The 24,577-nt window shown below is 41.7% G+C and overlaps 1 protein-coding gene across 2 annotated transcripts; it reads left to right on the top strand.

Annotated features, from left to right (window-relative positions):
* Positions 1 to 61: 61 nt before the first annotated feature.
* On the top strand, positions 62 to 23,473 carry C3H1orf198 (chromosome 3 C1orf198 homolog). Of its 2 annotated transcripts, XM_075748648.1 has the most exons (4): positions 62 to 539; positions 8,446 to 8,496; positions 18,537 to 19,088; positions 21,010 to 23,473. In XM_075748648.1, the coding sequence occupies exons 1-4, from the start codon at positions 192 to 194 to the stop codon at positions 21,064 to 21,066; spliced, it is 1,008 nt and encodes a 335-aa protein (XP_075604763.1). In that variant the 5' UTR covers positions 62 to 191; the 3' UTR covers positions 21,067 to 23,473. The 2 variants fall into 2 exon arrangements, with proteins under 2 accessions (XP_075604763.1, XP_075604764.1); XM_075748649.1 differs by lacking the exon at positions 8,446 to 8,496.
* The last annotated feature ends 1,104 nt before the right edge of the window (positions 23,474 to 24,577 follow it).

Raw genomic sequence — 24,577 nt, forward strand, 5'->3', positions numbered from 1 at the left:
CTGGGCGTGCGGGAGGCGGGGTGTGTGGGGCGGTGGCCGGCCTTTATAGGGAGCGAGGGGAGGCGGTGTTTGCAGGAGGGGAACGGAGCAGGGAAGGGAGGCGGAGGAGGCGGTTCCCATTCTTGTTCTCATTCCCGCCGTGCGAGTGCGGCCGGCTCGGTTCGTGCGGGGCTGGCGGCGGCGGAGTGGCCATGGCTTCCATGGCGGCGGCAATCGCCGCCTCCCGCACGGCGGTGATGAACGGCAACCGGCCGCTGGACGAGCGGGAGCGCAAGCGGTTCAGCTACTTCTCTTCGCTGAGCCCCATGGCGCGCAAGATCATGGCGGAGAAGGAGCGGATCCGCGAGCGCTACGGGCCTGAGTGGGAGCGGCTGCCGCCCCGTCAGCAGGACGAGATCATCGACAAGTGCCTGGTGGAGCCGCACGTCCAGGCCCGCTACGCCGCGCACCGCGGCGCCGCCCGGCCCGCCGCGCCGCCCGCATCCTACCCTAGCCTCCGCCTCAACACGGGCCAGAAGGTGGTGCACTTCGGCGACGAGGTACCGGCGGGGGCGCGGGGAACGGGGTCGCCGGCGGGGCCCGGGCGGGGGCCGTTGGCATTGCTTGGGCGCGGTGGCTCGGCTGCCGGGGGGGGGGGGCCGCCATGGCGGCGCCAGGGGGCGAGGGGCGCTCCCCGGCCCCGTCGCACGGGCGCGGTGGTCGTAGCCTTCCCCCCTTCACGGCTGCCTCTGCCCAAGAGTGTCGCCGCTGCCGAGCCGGCGCTCGGCTGTGAAGAGGAGCGGGTGTTTCCAGTCGTTGGCAACGGGGGGAGTTGCCCTGGAGATGAGATTTCTTTTCTCCCCCCTCTCCGTCCATGACTATGCGGGAGGGCGGGATGTTACACCGCGAGCGAGGGGGCTTGGTCAGACCGTAAAAGCGGGAAAGGCACCAAATCGGAGTTTGTCTGAGGTAAGCAGAAGTAACTCTGAAGTGGATTTTGCAAAACGGAGACTTGCAGAAGAGGCCGGTACCAGCTCCCCCCCCAAAAAAAACCGGGGCATGGCCGCGGCTAGCTCTGGAAATAATCCCGTGCTGAGAGCGGGCTGTAGGGGATGTTTATGCTGAATTAAATCTCTTCCTTTTTGTTTCTAATTTTAGACACAGTTAAAAATACAACACTGAAAACATTCCAGCTCTTGGTATTTTTGATACCTTAAAAAAATGCAGCCTGTTCTATGTCACATGCCAGGAAAAACAAGGGTGTGGAAGGATAGATGGCAAAAGGTACAGATTTTGAAGCTTCTGAGAGCTATCTATTTAATGGCAAAGCGTGGCAGCCGTTCTAGAAATCCATAGGTATAAGGGTACCTGGTCCGGAGCAGTGGGCCACGTTTACCGAATGTGATCCCTTGAAGAGGAAGCTCTCACAAGCTTGCAAAGACCTGATGGTGCTCTTCAGATACTGTCTCTCTCTTATTCTGCATATGAGATTTCCTTTCCTTTGTTTTCTTTTACATCTTGGCACGATTACAGAGCTAATATCTTTCACTATGTTCATGTAATATCTTAAAGTGACCTATTGTTAATTAACTTCTGTGGCTTCTACCAGAAACCAAATAATCTGCTTCTGCACTTCTAATTGTCAATCCAATTTAAAGAGAACAGTGCCGCTTTTAGCCTCCTCACCAATATCCCTTGCAATGGGATTTGTAAGAAGCGTTTGAAGCACTTCAATACTTGGCATCGTGGTTCTCAACCAGCTTTGTGCTGGAAGACTGCTGCTTGTGTTTCACCTGTCAGGAAGGTGTGACCATGTGCGTTGTATCTAGAGTTAGAGAACATATGGTCAAGCTTGGTTTTGTTTAGTCTCTGATACCAGAAATTCTGGGTAAATATTTGCTAGTAATAGATTATAACTCCTGGTGAAAAAGAAATACGGAAGGATGCAAGACAAGCACATTCAGTGCAAGCAGTCTTTGAAAGGAAGCCTAAATCTGAAGTTAGTTGCAAAAGGTTTTAGGTTAATGACTGTGGAAAGTAAATACGTTCAGCTTTCCCTATCTCAGGTGGCTCTGCTGTGCTTTCTGCTTTGAATTACGTGGATCCAGAAGCGTAGCAAGCATGTTGTAGGTTGTTGTGCTGCCCAGTATGGAAATAATAATTTCCTGCTTAACAAACAGCTAGAGAGCCCATCTGAAATTTGGCAAGTTTTCTTTCCCCTCTTCTCCTGAAATACAGCTATGGTACAAATAATGTTGTTGTTAGCGTTTGTGTAGCCATTAACCAAAGAAAGCATGGTTCATCAAAACACTTGATGCAAAGTGTTTAATTTTGGAATCATCTGCCTCAACTGACTTCCTCCTTGACTTCCAAACTGAAGTTAATATAAATGGTATTTCTGAAGAAAAGAGATTCCACTTGTTTTGGCGTCTTCCATTTCTATTTTAATTGTTCCAACTGTACTATTGAGCTTTGGAGCTTTTCCTGGCTCCTCATCTGATAGCTTCCTCTCCCCTTGCTCCCTTGCTGGCATTCGACCCGATTCTTGGACATTTGCCCTGGCTCACTAATTGTTCCTCCTTGTCCTGCTGTTACAGAGCCACTGCGGCCGGTCTCTTGCCATTTTGGTTCAACTTTTCAGACTTGCAAATGCTTTGCCTACAGAGCTTTTATTATCTTGCTGTCTTCTGGTCTGACATCTTACTGAGCTGTGCTACTGCCATCTTTGTAAGGTGTAACTGCTGCATATACCATGGTCACCGAGCCCTTGCTCAGGGCAGTTAGATTGGTCCTGGCTGCTGTCTCTGTCTCCTGGTGTGTGGTATCCTATGGCAAGGAAAGGGAGAGTAGCCTGCATACCTCAGAATCACTTGTTGATGCTGCAGCCCTTTCACTGTGAGTGGTTTGGTCTGATGATGTTCTTGCTGACACCTGCTCCAAAAGCTTCATGTTTCCAGCCACAGCTCATCTTCCCTGTTAACTGATGTTGAAATCTGTAGTGATATACCTGTGCTTGCTTAAGCATGGAAAGTTGATCTCTTTCACCTCTTGTTCTTCAGAGGACTTCAGAGAAAGCAAAACAAGGATGAAAGCTGAAGATACTGATTTACCTGTCCAGGACTTTCACCATTTCAGTCCCACTTTCATGCATGTGACCGCTTTGATGAGGTGGTCCAGAGGATGTATGTATCTCTGGACAATTGGTTCCGTCTTTCTTGCCCCACTGTTTCCCATATATCTCTTCTAACATCAAACTCACCTCCTGAACTTGTAGCCCAGGACTCTAAGTTCTCAAAGCATAAGCATCTCTTATTGAACGGGTGTTTTGAAAATGTATGTTGGCTGTGTGGGAAGGCTGTGACAGAAAATGAATGTGCGGTAACAGGACCGTGACATCCTGTAGCCATGATCCAGCCATTTCGCAGTGCTAGGGCACTGCGGCACCATGTGTGACTCTTAGCAAATGCCTGGAGTCATCTGAGTGCCACGGCTCGTCTTCCGTTATCTCACCCTCATTGCAGCATTGCCAGTCACAGAGTTAATAACTGAAGCTATACATGCACTGTGGATGCAGTTCCTGAAGGGGATCAGTGCTGGGATACCAGAGCTGACTTTTAATTTGCCATCTTGCTAGGAAAGAACTGAAGGTATTTTAAAAAGTGTCAAAAAGCTTGATGAAAGGAGTGGAAGTGTGGGAATTGGGCTCTGATTCCCCAAACAGCATTTCTTTCCCAAGCACAGAGTTGGGTTGGGTGGCACCCAGTTCACTTGGCATCTGCCTGTGTGCACCACACTGTCATGGTGAGGATGCATGCAACTGCTAACACCAGCTATTATGTGTCCACCGTTGGCCACACAGTGTCAAGCCTTCCTAGTTGAAACAGACCTCAGAATACACCAGCTCAATAACCTTGATGCGGTTGCAGGCCTTGGTATTTTCTTACACCTCCTCCTAGTGAACCCCAGTATCTCTTGCCTCTCTATCTTGTTCTGTTTTCTAGAGTCATGCATATATTTTCATCTCTTCCTGGCTAATAGGGTCATTTAAAAACCCCATGAAAGAAGTGTTGTCTTGTTTGCTGAAGATTGACTTGATCGCACATGGGCCTAGCACCGGGAGACTATTTTTTTCTTTCACCATCACTACCTGTGTCTAGACAGCCTAAGCCTTCTGGCTGAGGGCTTTTGGAGGCTGCAGCCTTCAAGCAGAGCTTCCTCTTTCCCAACAAGCCTCCAATTGCTGGCATTTCTCCATTTATGTCTAATGCTTGTAGTGTTAGAAAATAGTGTTAGCTGATCAGAGGAGAATCTGGAAATAGAACCCGGGATGAGGGGAATAGGTGGAAAAACTGCAGTGTGTGAGAGGCTACTGCCCTTTGACCACAGTAGAGGTCAGCTTGTGTTAAGTATCTGATTTGATGTTAGTTGATGCCACTGGATCCTCCCTGCTTAGTTCAGTGGAAGGTAGTTTAGATACTCAGTTTACAACAAGTTCTCAGTCTTCTTTCTTAATACTGTCCCTCTCTATCCACAAATGTGTGACATACCATGGATTTAAGGTCTGATTTTTCTTTAAGTTTTTTTGGTTTGGTTTGGTTTTTTTTAAGGAATATTGAATATTTGAGTGGTACTCAGCAGCTCAAAGAATTGGACTTGAAATAACTAAACTTTTCATTGAAGAAAATGCCATGTGCTTTAGGAAGTAGTAAACATTTTATGTGGAGGACAGACAGGTAAGAGAGTTCAGTTAGTTTCATTCGTCATCTCTTAATAGGGAAGCTTGACTTAACTACCTGAAAGCAGATATGGTATTTGTTTTGCTTAGCCTTAAGAACTTTGGCACCAAGCCAAAGGATCAACCCTTTTATCTCCTACTTAAAAATGCTTTAAAGCAGCAAATATTCAATATAAAAATAACTTCTGTGTTGGGCCTCTTAAAGATTTGTGCTTTTTTAAAAAAAACCAAAACTGCAGGGCAGCTTTTGAGTGCAGTTAAACCCCAATAAGCAGCAAGCCCTGTTGTGATAACACTTCTAAGATGCATTTGTTGGTGGGTTTGTGACTGCTTCGTTACTGAGCAGTGCAGTGTCAGATATGCTGGCGTGTTTCTGCCAGTCTCTTCCATTTTGAAATTCAGATGCTGTTTTGCAACAAGCTGCCTACGTATAGCAAATGTAGTTTGTGATTTTATTTTTTTTAATTTATTCTGCAGCTGGTTATTGAAGTCAAGTATATGACCGGATTTTTGCCTCTCTTTCTCTCTCTTTTCTGTTTCTATGAAATACGTTGCATGAGGCTCAGTTTCTTACAAATAGGTTCTTTAACGCTGGTGAACAAAAGTTTAATTATTTGCCTTCTTTCTGGAAGAAGGCTTTGTTGTGTGCTGAAAACAAAAGCTGATCAGATATGGATCTCTTCCAGTCTGTGTTGTTAATAAATAGCCTTGAAGCCCTTTTCTGTAGAATTTCCACTCCTCATTTACTTTTGTAAATATTAAAATAGTTGATGCTTTTCCTCTCATTTTCTTCAAGCGTGTAGGAACTTGTTTATTCTATAGAAAGCAAAGTTATTTCTCAGATTTTGTTGGCGATAAACGTGAATCGGGCACATCAGACAGGAAACTGTTGAACTGTATTGTTCTGCTTCTCACTTGGTCCTCTCCACGTCCTCTGTGTGAGGACAAGAGATGGAGGCCACAAACTTCCTTTCCTTCTCTGACAGTAAACAGAACCTGAGAACTGTCTCCTTCATCCTAGCTTCAAGTACACTTCAAATAACCACAGATGTCAACATCTTGAAGCTTTGTATCCTCAAACCATGTCTTATCCTATTTTATCCTTTGCTAGATCCCATGGAAGATCTCTTGAACGTGGGCAAAGCTCCTCAGAGTTACTGGCTTTGAGGTGTGCTGGGCTGTGCAACCTGAGATACAATGAGCCATCTTTTTAAGAAGAAAAAACTATGGTCCTTTTCTTTCAGGGAACTTCTTTTGTCTAACAAGTGTCTACTACTTCCATCTTTTGAAATAATCTATGAAAGTCTTAGATTTTGTCTCTGACAAAAACTTTTTAACAACCAGTTTCAAAATACCGTTAATTCATTTTGGGTCTGCTTAAGCTGAAGGTTGAGGTTACGAGTTAAGGTGCCAACAAGTGCACTGGTGGTTGAGAAGACATCAGATTCTATGAAGCGGGAAGGTGACTTGCTGTGTCCTGTAGGGAATGACATATCCTAGTGCACGAGAACCTCATACATTCACTCTCCCTTCCCTGTGCTGCTCTTCTATCCCTCTGCAGGCAGCCTTTTGTCAGCAGGGATTGCTCGCAGCGGTGGTGTCATCTCTGAGTTGAGGATGTGCAGGGAGCGTTGGGTGAAGAGGTGTCCCTCCCAGTGCTGTCTGCACTTGCTTCAAATACAGGGAAATAAAGAACTGGCTGTCTCAGATCCAAGTCGAGGATGGTCTTGGCTCGCTCCCAAATTTAAAACTGGTCCACGGCTGGTTTGCATGTCCTGTAAACGGCAAGAAGTCAGAGCTTCCTTTAAACTCCTTAGATAAAACCCACTGACAGCTATGCCTACGTGTCTGGAGCTTTAAGGTGCTGTGAGAGCGTGTAGGAGTTTTATGCTCTTTGCTGGACTTCATTTCTGTCCTTTACTGCTGTAGTTGAAGTCAAGTACTGATTTGTCCAGATCCTATGTGAACAGAAAGGTTCTGTTCAGCCCAGTGGCAGGGCTCTCCCATGGTCCCTCCTGGACCATGATTCCTGTCATATGTGCTGTCATATGGCTTGCACATATGACCATGATTCCTGTCATATGGCGCTTCAGCAATGAAACGCCAATTCCACCAGTTTCAGAGGCAAAGGATACAGTCCTAAAATGATTTTGAAATAATTTGACACTCACCTGCTGCAAGGCATGCTGCCTAAGTGATGTAGCATTCTTACGTGGTCAGCAGCACTCTGCAGTGCAAATACTGATGGAAGTCAGAACAGATACTAGAAAGCAGGCTTTTACTCCCTTTGTTTTCCTTAAATGTTAATAAATATGAGTATCCATTTCCTGGAATGAGAGAACCTAGGCAAAAATTTCCTGTACAAAATTTCCTTTTTGGCCAGAATGTGTGGTCCAGCAGAGCCCAGGCCTTTCCTTTTAGATGGTCTCTATCAGCCCAGCTCTTTTGAAGAGCGTGAGATCACCCTCATATATACCACAAATACTTTGCTGCTAGAAACTCTGTGTTTCACAGATGTGTAATCGTTGGAGAGTGACATGTTTTCATGCTTAGGAGATGGTTTCAGACACTTCTAATTGTGATTTCATAGGACTTGGCCAGCAAAATCTGCCTAGGATAGAAATAAGAGATGGCAGATCAGGGGAATGCTATCAGATGTCTGAGAAATGTATTTCTGTAAAGGCAGAGGTCAGAAATAAGAAAAAAAGGGCAGTCACGGTAAGATGTGGGGTTCCTGTGTTAGCTTAAAACATGGTCTAGTTCTGTTATTCTTTGAACAGCAGGAGTGTGAAACAAGCACTCCAGGTCTTGTCCCGTCCTCTCCTTCCCTGCGCGTGGTTCCTCCTGGCCTTTCTCCTTCCATCCACTCTTCAGACTCCTGTTCCTGCCTTGAAGTACTGGGGTGGCCAAGCGGTCTCATCCACGACTAGGAATAGAAATGAGATCATTTTGTTGTAAGCTTTGAACAACATTTATTTAGTTAGTTAGTTAGTTATTACCCCTTCATTTTTTTGATGTGGGTTGCATGTCTTTCTGGAGGGCATGCTGTGTTTGAAGAGATTATTTAAATTTTTCAAATTGAGATTATTTTCAGAAAAATAGCTTCTTAAAAGAAGCTATTTCAGCTTGGAATTTTACTCTGGACATCATGTGGTTCTTTCAACAGCACCGAATGCTTACTTCAGACTGATCGTCATTGAAGTGGCATAATGATGTGTCTCGTCATGGCTGGATCCAGCTGTGGCTTGACCTGATGGATGCGTAGCTGTTTCGCTGCCCCATGACTGCCTGGTTGCACACGTGCCCTTGGGTCTGCGGAGAGGAGGAAATGGGACTTTACTTCCCTAAGGCCCTTGCTCCTCTTATTATTTCTGTCCCTGTGTGTTGCTAGTGGCTACCGAAGAAAATCCCTAGTAGGAAACTGGAAATATATGTTTTAAAGTTGTTTGTAGAGAAACCATTTCAAGAAGTTTAGACCAGGTTAAACCTTCATATATTTGGTAGGTTAAATTGCTGTACTAATTGATAATGCTCCTCTCGGAGAGCTTGCTTTCAGTCAGTCTTAAACTGTAATCAGTGCCATCTCTAAGTAGCACTCTCGCTTTTCAGCTAGTTCTGTGGTAGTGGTTGTTATGCTTCCAGCAGTGCGACGTAATGTCATCTGCGTATGATGCTCCTGAGCAGGTAAAGCTGCTCTTCTGATTTTTAGTCATTCTTGAATTTTATTTCAGGACATAACTTGGCAAGATGAACACTCGGCTCCATTCTCCTGGGAAACAAAGGTAAATATGCAGCAGTTTTATTTTTAAAGTTGGTTTGTTGTTTTATACTGTTTCTTGTGCATTTATATTATCTTCATTTTGAGACTTGATAGACTAACGTCACCTTTATTCTATGAGAGCTGTGTAAAATGACCATCCTGCAAATGAATCGGGACTGGTGTGCTTTGATTTACATCAACAGAAACACAAAGTGTGCTTGGTGAACTAATGTTCTGGCCTCAAATGCAGATGTAAAACTGATTCATTCCAAATTACCTGATTTTTCATAGTAAACTTTCTGAACAACTTTACATGTTTAGTGAGACCAGTGTCTCGGGTATTGTATAACCATAAGTGCATTTTACTTTTGAAGTCAGGAGTAAAATAGTTGGGGAATGGGTTGAGAAAAATAAAGGTATCTAATAACTTCATTGGATTTTTTCTTAAAGCCTATCTTGTGCTTCATCTTTTTGTTATATACTAGAGTGTAATGGAACTTGTTAACCTGGGGCTATGCTAGAAGCATTGTGTTATTTCTTCTGCAAAAGGCAACTCTTTCAAAAACAATATGTTTTTCTGTGGTAGGTTGGTTTTTGTTGGTTTGGGTTTTTTTTTGTTTGTTTTACTGTACCTCTGGTGTTTTGTTAAAGTATTATTTATGATGGGATTTTCATAAGGCTAACACAGAGCCAGAGTTCCCCATCTTTCTGAACCTGTAGTGTGGGGAAACATAGTTGTACCATGTTTCTGGTGGGAAATGAAGTTTAATTCTTCTTGTTGAAGAAAATATGGGAGAAAAACCCCAAACTCACTGTCTTTCTCAGCTGGGTATAGTGGGCATGTTAATTTAATCACAGATTTGACTTTGTGTTTTCTGGCTTTATCTGCCAGAGAAAGCTGCTCCCCCCTCTGTTTCTTCAATTTTTTGCCCTTGAACTATGCAGATAATCATGTATGAGCTTATGAATATAATCTTAGTCTAATGCAGAGTAATTATTTGGAAATGCCAGTGAATACTGAAATAATCCAATCCACCCAACCTTGGACTACTTGTCAGCCTTCCCTGCTCAAGGTCACTGCCTCTAGCTAGCACCCCATCTGTGCTTTGCAGATGCTGATTAACCTGTAACTTGATGTGGCTCCTGGGTCCCTGCACCCTACAGTGCTGCAGTTTCAGAGAAAGCATTGCCAGTTTTCACTTGCCTTGAAACTCCCTTATAAGCTGTGATGATTCAGGAGCCAGGGGAGGATTTCCTAGAGGGGAAGCCAGGTAGCTCAGGCAAGCCCTCCTGTCTTTCAAGACCCTTAGAAGAAGAAGCCACTGGTGTTTAGTATAATACTAAAGAGGTGCTTAGTGTGGCTGTACTTGGGTAAAGCTGTCAAGAAAAGAATAGTAGTGAGAAGAGTATGGACCTCATTGACAGTAAGGTGAAATAAATCATATGTTGGAAGCAGCGGTGTTGTCTCTCCCCTACTTTTTGGTGGCAAACCTAAAACTTAGTCTTGGGAACATGGCAGCTATAATAGCATTTCTAAGCTTTGTCTTGGTAGGATTTTTTTTTTTTAAGTTCTGAATACTTGAACTTCCAGGAGATAGTGCTTCCTGTAATGCACTGATCTGTGATGACATGCATCTGCACTCACATGGATTTTCTCTTTAACTGATAATTGTCTTTTCTTTTAAATGCTTGTATATCTAGTGAAGTGTTTTTCAACCCAACCTGTGGCTTATCTCTTGCTGATTAAGATTATTTTTACTGTCCTCCTGGTGTCTCAAAATGAAGGACCACAACGGATAGATGCTCTAGTTTCATGCTTTTCTGTAATGAACGAAGGAGTGCAGAATGACGTGGAAACACTCGTGACTGCTGAAGAAAAGTTAGGTGGGGAGGAGGTTGCTTTAGAAATAATTGTCTCAGCTAATCAAGCTGTGCTTCCCTCTTCCCCCCTCCCTCTTTGCTGACCAGAGATAAAAGCTGTGCCTCAGCTGTAGATTGAAAAGTTTCATGACCTTTTCCTTTAGCAAAACTGTAGAGAATCCATTTTGTCTGGCTTTATTGGTGGTGTGGTTTAACCCGACCAGCTAAAATGACCACACTGCTCTTCACTCACTCCTCCCCTCACAGTGGGATGAGGGAAGGAATTGGGGAGGGGGACTAAAACTTGTGGGTTGAGATAAAGACAATTTAATAGGATAGAAAAAGATAATAATAATGATAAAAGAATATATAAAACAAGCAAGGCACAGCACAACTGCTCACCACCTGAAGCTGATGCTCAGCTAGTTCCCAAGCTGCCCCACCTCCTGGCCTACCCCCAAGTTATATATGGAGCATGATGTCCTATGGTATGGAATATCCCTTTGGTCAGTTTGGGTCAGCTGTCCTGGCTGTGTCCCCTCCCAACCTTCTCATTGTCAGGGCAGTATGAGAAGCTGAAAAGTCCTTGACTGCTTGGCAACAACTAAACCCATCAGTATATCCATGTTATTCTCATCCGAAATCCAAAACACAGCACTGTACCAGCTGATAGGAAGACAATTAATCCTGCCGAAACCAGGACAGGGGTGTGGGTTGGTTGGTTTGTGTGGGTTCCTTCTTTTGGTTTTTCCCCAGTGCCCCATATTGTGCCAGTCTTTCAGCCAAATCCTTCAACTGCTGAGTCTTCTAGTTCTAAAGGTGGAGATCTTGCTTTGTGCCTACTCTTTGATCTCTTCCCTAACCACTATTTTAATAAGATAAGATTGGAAGGGAGTTTCTCCATGAAGTACCCTTGCCCAATCGCTCCAGCATGGGGAAACAGTGAAGAAACCTGAATGAGCTGTTCAATAAGGTTGACATGTTGTAATGCACGTTCGGTGTCTTGTGAGCGAGATCTGTCCCTGCTGTTATTTCAGGCTGTCAGGCTCTTTCCATTCCCTGAGCTCTACCCCATGATGGGTTATTCTTTCCATAATATTCTTTTCCCTGATCTCCCTTTCATGCAGAGATTTTGTTTTGGTTTGGTTTTTTGCACGTTATTTCCATGATGATGAAATTCCTTTGTTCTTTTGCAGCTTTGCATGAATGTGCTCTGGCTTACCCAAGGAAGGGAACGTGGCATTCGCTTTCTGCTTTTGCAGAGAAGGAGAAAGCAGAGATGCAAATCAGTAAAACCAATAGGCTTGATTTTTTTAAATTTTTTTTTAAACATTGAGACTGTGAGAAAATAAAGCAGCAAAATCAATATTTGTCTGTAACTTCAGGAAAACTGAGAGGGTAGTAAGAAGAGTAGAGAAGAGGGGAGGGCATGGTTTTTTCAAGTTGGAGCCTCTCTCAGCTGTTTCAGTGACATCAATGGTGATTCCAGTTGTTTAGGTATAGACAAATTTTTCTCACAGTAGCTAGTGCAATGGATTCCCTAATTCCATGGCTGTCAAACTTACCCAGAGAACAGTGTGCTGAATTGGTGTCATTTGGGGCAGAACATCGTTGAAGGGCTTGATAACTTCCCTTCTGTCAAAAGTAGACTTCTGTGTTCTCATTTTAAGCACAAATGTGAGATACAGCTTAAGTCATTTGTATCACAGCAAACACTTGCATGACTGTTTCCACCATTTGTAGCTGTTTGATGTGTATTTAAAGTTCTTGTCTTTGTTTTTAAACCCTAAGACAAGGCAAACACAGCAGAAAGACAATGTAAATTGCTGAGTTAGCTCTTAGCATTTAAAATACTAATATTTTTAGTAGAAAACTGTAGCACATCTCAGAAGGAAAACTACTTTGGAAGCAACAAGTTCTCACGGCACTGCAAATAAGCTGACATTTTAAAACAAGAGATTGAATTGGAGGGAGTGATTTGGTTCATGGGTGGAGCCCTCATAAGCATAACACGTCTTTGAAATGTAAGTTACATTTTTAACTGGAGCTAAAGCCAGGTTTATGAATTTAGGGCATTCTATTTATGGCTTCAGGTTTAAGTGAGATGAAAGCTGACATTTTGGCTGAGTTTAGCCTTTGAGGTTTCTTGGTTTGTTTGAAGTAAAAATTCAGTGAAACTCAGCACGGACTCCAAGATATAAATGGAAAACAAGAATCATGCCTAGGTTTGGAAATAAAATTTCTCTGCAACTATTCCTGAATTCAGAACTTTCTGGGTTTGGTGTGGTTTTGTTTGTTTTTTTTAAATTAATTTAGTAGTGGGCAGAAAATGTAATTTCAGTCTGCCACCCCAGCTAACACATTGAATACACAGAGCAGCATGGGAGTAAGTTGGAATCTATTTCTAATTCATGCTGTTAACTAAAGTTTTATTCCAAATGCTTAAACTTGACACATGGACATCTAAAAATTTGTTGGTCTTGATACAGGTCGAATAGTTGTGAAGGTGGCTTTAGATAGTCCTTTCTGTACTTTTTTTCTTTTTAACTCCTGGCTTTTTCCTCCTTCAGCTCTCTTCTACTTTCAGCAGGCCCTCAGATATTTGTTGAAAAGAGAAGCCTTCAAGGTGTGTTTAAAAACAAACTAACAAACAAACAAAAAAAGGCAAAAAGAAAAAGTGTCAAGTTTCAATCCCCTCAATAATCCGGTTGCTGCCTCCCTGTCTGAATTCCCCTAATTACATTGCTACAGAAGTGATCTAATCCCAGCAATGATTTACAAAGAAAAAAATTATGTTGCACTTATAAAAAATGTGGTTTGCAAAATGTATTTCCTTTATCTAAAACTAAAAGTCTTCAATATCCTTCTTTGCACAAGTCCTAGTTGTTTCTGTGTTGTTTTTTTTTTTTTAAATAGGAAAAAAGTGACAGAAAATAATTTTTTCCCCTCCTTCCTTAGCAGCCTGACATTAGAATTTTTTGTTACAAACTATACTTCGGTGTGATTATTTTTATCAAGCTGGCATAAATGGCAATGCTTCCTCAGAAGGAAAGAAGAGTGATGCCTGAGGTTTGGGTTTTTCCCTTCACTTTTTGATCTAGGCTACAGATGTTTAAACACAGTGCTGTAGACTACTGTTGCCTATTAGTTCTTGAGGGGGGAAAAAAAAAAAACCCAACTTGCGGCAATAGTAGCTGTGTTCAAGGTTTATTTTAATCTGCATGGCCAGGTGTTCTCGGCTAAGGATTCAATTACTTGCATTAATCTTTAGACAGCTGGTTTTGAGCATAAAATCATGCACATACCAGGTAGTGTCTGTATGAGTTTGCTCCGGCTAACCACTGACAGTGGTAGACTAGAATGCTGTCTGTATCACCAAAGAGTAGGCCATGAAATTTCCTCCAAAGCTCTATGCTGTGTATCTTTGGCATTGTCTTTCTGTATGGACTAAAATTATGTAGATTGTTTTTTGAGTGCTTTGCTCTATTTTTGCCCTTGTGATTGGTCTTTGCTGACCTAAAGTTTTCTTTCTGACTCTGAAAAGATCCTGAAAGCACCCACAGTGTGCACAGGAAACAAAGCAAAACCAGCAACTACTTTGGGTCCCATATTTATTTTGGTTTTGTCCATTCAGCAAAGCAAAGTCATCTTCTAAATCATTTTAAACTTGGCTTTTTTACTGCTGCATATATCAGACTGTGCTTAAAATAAGTTGCTTTTGACAGTGTTTCTGCAGTCTTTGTCTCAACAATTTGGATTTTTCAGGCTGCCAAGCAAAACAATTTGTTTTGGCTGTGTTTGCTTGACTGTTTAGTAAAATACTACACATTCCTGATGAGTGAATAAGATGCTTAAAAAAAAAAAAGAGCTCCTGGGTTCTTTGTGGTCATCTTGTTTTCAGTGTAGACTTAGGAACTGAGACCTGATTTTATATGGTATTACTGAGTCATTACATTCTTAGTGTGTGGTGCCTCTCTTTTAGAATACATTGTTTCCCATGAGTATTTACAGCCAGTAGTATGATTTAGTGGATTGTCCCTGCCTTGAGACTAATTTAGGTGTAAATTGTTTAATCCAATAAATAAAATTCCAATATACCTTAATATGGTCTTTTTAATGAAAAATGGACATGCAACCTCCTAAAAACTACAATTTTGAATACTACTAATATTTATTAGACAGAAAGATGACCTAAGACCTAGGCATCCTTTATTTTAACCCTGAAGTGGTTTGGGACCAGAGGGATAAGACTGAAAAGAACGCAGACTTCTAGGTTTGTTCTGCCTCAAAATACTACTTTGTGCATGCTTTCACATGCACACTCTCCCCCCCCCCCCTCTTAAATGCATTGAGAATGGCTTGTTCTTGCAATATCTTGAAAACACTACTGCTGTTATTAGCTTTTATTTGAATTCTGATAAATTCTAGAAATTGCAGTTGGGACTGTACTAGTCAGTGTGTAAAGTCTCAGGACTTTCTGGGCTGAACAGTTACCAGAAATATAATTTGGACAAATGGTAGGAAAAAGAAAGTATTTTTGTTTTATTCCTTAGATGGGGAATTCAAGTACAGAAACTGCAGCTCATTCATAGTCATACAAAATCTAGGAAAGCAGCTAGGGACTGAAACCCAAACTGTGCCTAAATGACAATTCACTTTTGACCACCACATCTTAGCAAAACGTTCAGTGTGTGCTTCCCCAAGGCGGCAGCTGGTGGAGTGCCACCAGTGCAGCTCTGCTGCTAAACGCTTTCCTCAGCCCGAGCAAAGCGAACATGCGGTACAGCCCTGTACGGACTAGCTGCTGCCATCAGTTTGATTGGGGCAGGGGGAGATGCGCATCAAGATACATTCCCATGACTGGCATGCCTAAAGGCATGTTTGGTTTGGGGTAACGGTGTTTTAAACGCCGTTTCCTTCCCTCTCCTGCTGACCCAATCAATTGCCAATTTGCAATCTGATGTAAGAAATTGAGAGCCGAACACTAATTAAACTCATATTTCTAACGTCTGTCCACTCATTAGAACATACAGTAGTACTTAGATATCAGCATGGGGTGTTTCGCACGTGGGTCTCCTCCATCTCTACGTGAAATTACCTCCTGCTGCTCTAGTTTGGGGGCCAATTTTGTGATGTGAAAGATATTGCATGTTAATAATTTTCTTTCATCAGCTGCATTTCTTAGGGGTTCAGACATCTTAAGTAACCTTGAAAGTCAAATAGAAACATTATATGCTCCTAGGAAAATAGAATAACTTGACAGGTCCACAGAAGTTCTCAGCTTCTCGACCTACATGCTAGAAGCAGAATTACACATCTGACCTCTCAGGGCTGTATTTACATCATGCTGAGACGTGGTGCTTTCAGAACCTGTCGGGGTAGTCTTATTTTCTTCACCTTCCTTGGGGGAGAAAGCAAACTCCAGAAGAAGTATTTTCATACACATTATTCCATGTCAGGTTATGAACTGTTTGATCTCCAAAGCATACCATGACACAGATATGCAATCTTAAATGTCAGGTGATCCTGTCTTCTGAAATGGAAAAGTATACCCCACAGCCTCCATTCTAAAAGGACAAAGAGGAGCATTCTCTGCAGAACACACATCCACGAGCGGGTTGGAAAAGGTACAAACTGCCTGACGTTGTGCCACAGTGCCACGCTCTTCCCTACACTAGAAGTAGTCTGCCACTTCCAAACCAGACCTCTGAGCTGGTGTTTGGTCCCATACGAAAGATCGTTAAACCTGACCACAGGCAGTGGCTTTTGCTCCACAGCATAAGAACTTTCCAGGAGGGCTGGCTTTGCTTGTCTATCTTGTTGCCGTTGAAAGGGAAAGGCGTCTTGTTGGTTTTCCTTTTTCTAATTTTTGTTCTAACAGACTCCTGCTTCCCTTCCATCAGTGGTTTTCCTGGATTTTGTTTCCAATGCTATTCTGGTGGATCTGGGGCTGCAAGGGCCCCTCTGGGCACTGACCTTCCCTCTCTCTTGGGCTGTGGGGTGAAGGAATCATTTCACTGAAACCAGCTGCTGCTGTGGTGGCCTTTAGCTACTGTCATCTCTAGTCTGAGCCCTGGGACAGGCTGCTCAGAAGAAGGAAGACTGTTGAAGGATAGAAAGTAGCACTGTTTTAATTCCTACATGACAATGCACTTTAGTCTTCCAAGGTGGAATTTTTTTATTTTTGTTTTCCCCTTGGATATTGGGGAAGTGCAGGTCTATTTTATGTTGTGGGTTTTTTAAGCTGGGATTTTATCAGTTCTGAAGTCTTAAAGCATCTTAACATCAGGGTGGTAAATCTCTATTCGGTAATATTGCCAAATGAGCTTAGGGAAATAAATCCCTATATTTTAATATAGGGAATGGCAGTCACTGTAAATAATCCTCAACAGCATTGCATCCATGGCTTGTTTATGCAGAATTTAAGGAAAAATCTCCTGTTTTTAACTTTACATCATGACTTCTGTTTTATAAAAAAAATAAAATGGGAGCACTGAGGTTTTCCTCTTAGTTTTTTGCGGGCAGGGTGGGGTGTTGAGCTGTTTGGTAGGGGTTGCATGTATCCTTGCACTCACCTTATTCTACCTGAGCTATAATTACTTACAGCTTGTTTATGTTCTGCATCTTTTGATAACACAGTATATTCTTAAAGAAAACACGCAGCTTGGTGCTTCCTTGCCTACAACTTTGGAAAAATACCGAATGTATCTAATTCTTTAGAAAGTTCAGCTCTTATTCCATGAATCAAATTATGTGTAGTCAGCTGCTGACTGTTTTTTTAAAAAAAAAAAAAGTTTTATAAATAATCAGTTGCTTAGTTAGCATTTGCACTTTGATGAGAAGTTTCTGAATATTAAATACTATGTGTGTGAGACCTGCTAGATCTAGACTCCCTTTGAACTTAACATGCACACTAATGTAGGACTCAAGATCAAACACTTCTAGTGAAAATGGTATGCAACTAGGACTTGTTTCAGACTCAGGCCCATAGGTGCTATTGTGATTTTATTCAGGAAAGGCCAAGTAGTGAAGTAGAAAGCGGAAAACATCACAAATCTGTAATGGTCTTCAAAAGTATCTATTAACTGCTTGCAGCAAAAGCTAGTATTTGAAATGTCGTCTGATTTTTTTCAAAACTAATCAGGTCCATAGTGACAACAGCATAGCTTTAACAGTAAATGCATTGTCCTGGATCTGGCAGGGATAGAGTTAATTTTACAAGGAGCTAGGATCAGGCCCATAGTGACAACAGCATAGCTTTAACAGTAAATGCATTTTTAATTTTTTTTTTTTTGCGTTGTTTGCTCCATTTTGCAAACAAAAGTCTAGACATTAGGTTGTTCTTTTCTGTGTGCTCCTAAATACAGTAATGCTTGTGTGTTCCTCAGCTTGAAATAAGATTTAACTTTTTATTAGCATAGAGTGTCCAGCTAGTTGACAATCAAGATACCACCACTTCAGTTAAGTAAAATGAACATTTGGAAGTACTGTTCGCTTTTGGGTGGCTTTTGCAAGATGTGTATCATGCTTGAACTGTGGTCACCTGCTTCCTTGACCCACTGTTAACCTCTCAGAAATGAGTACAGCTATCTGTACTGCGAGTAAAAACAAACCAAGGCTCCGGAATAAGTGAAGAACTGGTCCTGCTGGAGTTGTTTCTCTTCCTTCAGAGGGGCATTAGAATTGTAAAACCCACTTATCTACATATAGCCATTACATGTAATCCTTTATCTTGGAAGTAGATGGAGTTGTAACATGTTGCCAACTATTTCAAACACTATAATGGAAGATTGCCTTTTAAACTACACTGTAAAGTTTTTTTGCTTTATATTTTCACGTAAAACATCTATGGCTTTCAAAATGCATCCACAACTGTTCTAATGTTTTAGTGCTGTGCATGCTGTGCACTGCTATCTTGGATGGCAAGGAGTAACTCGAATGCAGTTGCTTTCTCTGACTCCTTTGCACCAGGTCTAGGACTCACATTTGCTTGCAGTTCAGACTTTAAAAAATTATTATTTTTATGTGGCTACAAAGATAAGACATTTACGGATGAAATAAGTTAGCTTTGCTGTGGTATCTACTGTCTGGGAGTTGCTTAGCCGTGGGCAAAAGTGTTATCTATGTGCATCAAGATCAGAAGTTCAAAACTATGTCTTTGTGAAGGGCTTTGAAATACTGTTTTTCTTTAACCCTGAACAGAGTCAGATGGAGTTCAGCGTTGCATCTCTGTCCATACAAGAACAAGGCGGTGCCCAGCTGCAAAACGAACAGAGGCAGCCTGTTAAAGCAGCACCTGGTGTCCAAGTCCCTAAATCTTCTCAGGCCAGTAAGACCGCTGGCTCTGATGGGTTGATAGCATCCAGGAAGGAAGAGGAGTCCTCTTTCTGGAAGATAAACGCAGAGCGCTCAAAGTTTGAAGGAGACAAGTCTGAGTTCCAGTCCCTGACCCCTAGCCAGATCAAGTCCATGGAGAAAGGAGAGAAACCCCTTCCCTCTTTTTACAGACAAGAGTCTGCTCCAAAGGAGATGGCAAAAGCTGAGAAGCCCAGCATAACTAAACCAGAGAAGTCTGTCACCCCCAGCCTACCTTCTGTATCTCTTGAATGGGAGAAACCTCGACCCACTCAACTCCCTGCTAGTTCTCTAGATGACTTCTTTCTTCCTGACCCACCACAGGACCTGGCTTCTTCTAGGACAAACAAGGAAGATTCTGATGGTACCTTACTTACAGATCCACAAATGCCTGGACAAGTAAGGACTGCTATATACACTGTCCTTAGATTTAAAAACTGTATAGCACATTGAAATCTGACAAGTGTGCTCGGGAAGATAAGGGATTCCATAAAGCATTAAGCCATAGCTAAGCTTGCTGGATTTTTATCCTGCAAATTTAAATAAGTCTATTTAATCAACATGTTAATGGCTATTGTTTATTTCAGTCAGGTATTTTTTAATGTGGTAAAGTGCATAGGATAAACACATCATTTAAATATAATACCAAAAATGCTGATATGGCTGATACTGGCTATCTAACAGTTTGGGGTAGAGAGCTTGCTATATCAAGAAAAATAGTTGTGTTGTTTTGGTTTGGTTTTTTTTTTTCTTGAAACAGCAAAATGCTTAATGAAAAAAAAGTAGTTTTTGACTTGAAGCTAGAGTCTAGGATACTTGATTGGTACGCACAGCATAGCAGTGAATGGTGAACTACTAGTTTCTCAGCTGTTTTAAGCGGTAGCCCAACAGCCACTTCCCAGTGCTCTGTCCCAGGCAGCTGCACTGCTTTCAAATGTGTTTTCTCTTAAAGTCCAAAATGGAAATGGAATGAGCTTCCAGAATTAGCCTTCTCAATGTTTTTTTAAATAAAAAAACCCAAACAACCCAACAACAAAAAAATAACCTTAAGCAGCTCAATAGCCAATTGAAGATATTTTTAAAACCCAGATGCTGATCTGTGAGAAAAGAAAGGGAATAACAGGATATGACATGGTGAGGGAAAGAAAAGGAAGAGATTTGAAGCCTGAAAACTGTGAAGTAGAGGAGTGGCTCTTCAAACAGAGCTGTGCAGTTCTGCTTGGAATCTGTAGCATCGCTCTGGCATAAGCCTGACATATTACTGTACACCTTAAGTATGTCGCATAGCTTTTTCTCTACCATATTTTCCCAACAGCAATTGTTTAAATTCCGAACAAGATGATGTAAGGCCAAAAAGATGCAGGATGAGGTAAATACTTGCAGGAGAAGTAAGTGGCAGCACTTAGGAGAGAACAATACTTAAGCCACTTCAGTATTTGGAGCACTATGTTTAGTTATTTTTTTTCTGAAGCTAAGACATAAAGCTGCTTGAGCTGTTTTGCTACAAATTGTGACCACAGTAGACCTTTAATTTTAGTTAAAGGCTTTATCATGTTTTCCTACAAATTAATGGTTTGTTACAGTTTTAATTCCTTTGTGAATGTTTTCTAGCTAACTGAAATAGTTTGAGAAGCCTGTTTTTTCTCCCTCTGGAGAAACAATCCTCCCATGTCAAAATGTCAACAGAGTAGCAGAGAAGACAGTATGATAGAATTTTCTTTGTTTCCTCTTTTCTGACTTATCTTTCCTGTTCTGGGGAAGAGAGCCATGGTCTAGGAAGAGAATCTAGAGACTCAGCTGTGTCCCTTGAATAGTCTTCCTGACCACTAAAATAATTTTCAACATCATGGCTAGAAGTGCAGCACTGCAGGAGTGAGCACGTTCTTGATAGCCTAGTAAATAGCTTGTCAACAAAGTTTAAACTATGTAGTCTTCTGGAAACAACTGGCTGTCATTGCAACAGGCAATCCATTGAATTAGTGATGCTTACATTCTGGGTTTGTTTCATTCTCTGCAATTCCCACTCTGGTCTAAAAATTTATGAATTTTTTTTCATGAGGAAAAACCCCCACATTTTGCCTGCAGACCACTACAAGAATTTTATCTGGAATTGTCTTTTTGGTCATTGTGACTATTTTTCCACATCTAGCATTTTCTGGTGTATGTTCTTAGGTATCCTAGAGCAAGGTGAAGAACTTGAAATATTGGCAGAAAATATTTTAAACTTTCTTTTGTAGATAAACAGCAAGTACTGAGTTTGTAATACCGTAATTAACAACCACATCTTATTTATCTTTTTTTTTTTTTTTTTTCCTTGCAGACTAGTACAAGCAATGTTATCTTGAAGACTGGCTTTGATTTTCTAGACAACTGGTAAAAGATACTTCAAAATAGATCAAACCAATTTTGGGGAAGGAGCGGAACATCTTTCTCCTTGTATGTTAATTTACTAGCGTTTGTGTCTTTTTCTAGAAGTAACTTTGAAACTCTTAAATGTTGCCTTTGTATAAACTTTTGTAATACCATATGCGTTTTTGTTTTTTAAACAGTGATAGAAATGTGGTTTCATTTGGATATTTTTTTAATATCTGTTACAATTTTCAGTAGCTACTGTATTGAGAAGATGGGAGAAGTTACCATACACGTTAAAAAAAAACAAACCAGAGAGTCTTCATATCCTAGAAATGGAACCTACAGGACCAGATTGCTGTTTTCAATTGAAAGCTTGCTAGCATGGCTTGTAAGAAATAATGTTGCACATGCAATGGTTCCAAATATAAGCAAATAATTCCATACTTCAGATAACTAGCAAAAACAGTATGAAAAATAAGCATACAGAAGAATTGCATTGATTTCTATATTTCATTTAGTTTGAAAGCAACTTTTGTACCATTTATTTGAAAACACTTTTCTTTTGAAGAGGGCAAAGGCATTGCCAAAATGATGGATCCAAAGAAGCACTGTGTTCGTACCCTACAAATCTGCTAAAATAACATAAGAGTGTTAGAAAAGTGACCTGGGGCAATGGCAGGCGTTTCTGGTCTTCGGCTTAAAGACTTGGGGGTGGGAATGGGACACCACCTAATGAATGGGAGAAACTGTCTTCAGGGAACACAGGCCTAATGATTTCACTGCCTCCTTACTAGAGCATAACTCTTCGTAATAGTAGTGCTGGAAGTACAGCACTGGGAATTGCTGGAGTGTGGATTACCTTTGTGTCTGGAAACCACTATGTTTATGGGAGGTTGTAGCAGTATGAGGCTTCTTTGTTCTTTAAGCAGCTTATCGTCTCAAGGACTCATCAACTTTGGTGCTTTTTCCTCCTTGTGGGTACATTCTGTTCAGCGTTCAACATCTGGGTTACAGTTGTTCCCGAGGTGCAGAGATGCATCTCAAGGTGGCCCTCAGCAGACTTGCTTCCAGTTCTGCTTTCAAATGATCTTTCTTTGGTGTTTAAAATGTAGAGAACAAGACTAGCTGTCGTTTGAATCTGTCGTCTCTGAAATGCAGCATGATTTACACACTGACTCTCACTGTGTTTACCTCACCTTGAAGCCTTAATTCCCCCTACGCACAGTCAGTGACTGGTCTGCTCCAATGCCAAAGGTTTGACCTTTCCCTTTACCTCACCAATAGTCCCAGAGCATTTGTTTGGGGTAGAAGGCAAAACACAGGGCTCTAATGGGTCCCAGCCAAGGCTATAAGAAGGTCACCGTCTCCTAGACCATAATTGTGCTAGGCTTCTCATGGATTAGCACTTGACATTTGGTTCAATGCCAGGGGCAGTTGAATGTGCAGAATTGGATGCTGCAGGATTTTCTCCTGGCTGTTACAGGAAGAGTTTGAGATGTCCTGGAAGAATTCTTCCCTCTAATTGGTGTGCTGCTCGCTCTGAACAAGCAGAGGATGCTGACAGAGCACTAAAACTTACTTGTTGATTAAGGAAAATGCTGTAAGCTGCCCCCTGAAGAAAATAGAACCACCAAGCCCAAACCCTCCAGTTTTTCTAATGTTTTCTTAAAAGTTTTCTTAGCTAATGAGGAAGATTGCCACAGAGTATGGCACGGCATAGCCTTATTTGTAGACTTCTGAAAGCATCTTTACATCCTTTCTGAGATGTACAAACTCCTGTAATTCATGGGTATTGTCTCTGCATTCAGCAGTTCAGAAAATCCTTGCTGTTTCTACCAGCCTGGGCTTCACTTTTTTTTTTTTTTTTCCCTTCCTTAGCTCACCTTTTTTAGCATTTGCTACAAGCATCCAGCATCAATATAGCTTAGAACAACTTCAGCACAAATTCTTTAGGTGTATAATTAGTACTGACTTGCACCTTCTTTTCAAAGCTGGCAAATGTTAACCCTGGGTTTTACACTTCCCAGTGAATCTAATTTTCTGTACATTCAGCTGCTGAAAAGTTTTAGACCCATCATAAAGATGCGCATTCTAATCTTAACTTTGATGTGGGGAGATCTGAAAGCAAAGTCTCCTACTGTTGAGGAGTGCTATTTTAAACCTCTGCTAAATACATTAAAGCTTCTTAGGGAAGAACCTGGGCTGCCTGTCTCTTCCGTCGGCCGACTCGACCCTAATACACATTGGGACCAGCTGGTAGAACATGCTGCAGAACTTTTTACTTATCCTGGTAGGTTTTTCCTGTGCTTTGACAAGAGTTGATGCTCCTTCTTTCTTTAATATGTTTTTATTAAACATTCTTACAAAAAAAATAATTGTACTTGGTCACATTTTATATTAACAATGTTTTAATAAAGTCACTTTAAATAGAACATGCAAGGCTTTTGTGCTGCTTTCTGTATTGTCCTTTATCCTCTGCTTTCCTCAGTGCCATTGGAGTTGTTGAACATTGCATCTTGAATCTGCCTGAGAGGCAGCCAAGAATGATCTGGTCTAGAATTTAGAAACTGAGTTTTTCAGATCAGAAAAAAACTTGATACACTACTGCTGTTTTTCAAGCTTTTAAGTGAGGCTGTTTGGGGAAGTATCTTTGCTTTATCATTTTATCTGACAGCTGGGGACAGGATAAGATTTAGGACTTTTTATAAAGACTAAAATCTATTTGTACTTCACTGTAATAGAGTTAAATCTAACATGCACCAGTATCTTCAGGTAGTCCAAAGCAGTATCTGGATCAATATTGGAGGAGCAATTTGAAAACTGTATGTCGCGGTTGAACCCCAGCCGGCAGCCAAACACCACGCAGCTGCTTGCTCACTTCCCCCAGCCGGGCTGGGGGAGAGAATCGGAAGGGTAAGAGTACAAAAACTCGTGGGTTGAGATAAAAGAGAGTTTAATAGGTAAAGCAAAAGCCACACACGCAAGCAAAGCAAACCAAGGGCTTCATTCACGACTTCCCATCGGCAGGCTCACTGTACTTGGTGCAATGGCCAGAACTGACAATGACAATTTTCCAGGCAGTTTTCCTGTGAGCTGGTGGTTATGTACAGGCTTTGTCACAGAAAGGAAGATGCTAGCAGAGGCCTCTGGGTAGTCTCACTCTCAGCCTTTTATGCAGCAAGTTCTCAGAATGTAAAAGAATCAAACGGGCGGCTACAAGGATAGTTTTACTTCTGCGTGCCCACATCCACTTCTTCCAGAAATGTATTTTGAAAAACAACTCAATTGGGTTAATGCTTGAGTTGAATTTCTACCAACAACTAAAAAGACATTTGAAAAAGAATTTGGTTTGGAGAGACTTGACAGCCAGTTAAGAGGTGGTGTTCCAATTGTACTTAGGATCTGGCCTACACGTAGTTTGCTTCAGTCTTGTTTAAGCTCTGTCTTAACTTTTAAAAGTCCTCTCTAATAAAAGCAAATCCACAGCATCTAGGTGCTGTCTCAGCACGTGGAGTCAGCAGGTCTCATGCCTGAGT

Source organism: Balearica regulorum, chromosome 3, assembly GCF_011004875.1.
Source record: "Balearica regulorum gibbericeps isolate bBalReg1 chromosome 3, bBalReg1.pri, whole genome shotgun sequence".
NCBI lineage: Eukaryota > Metazoa > Chordata > Aves > Gruiformes > Gruidae > Balearica > Balearica regulorum.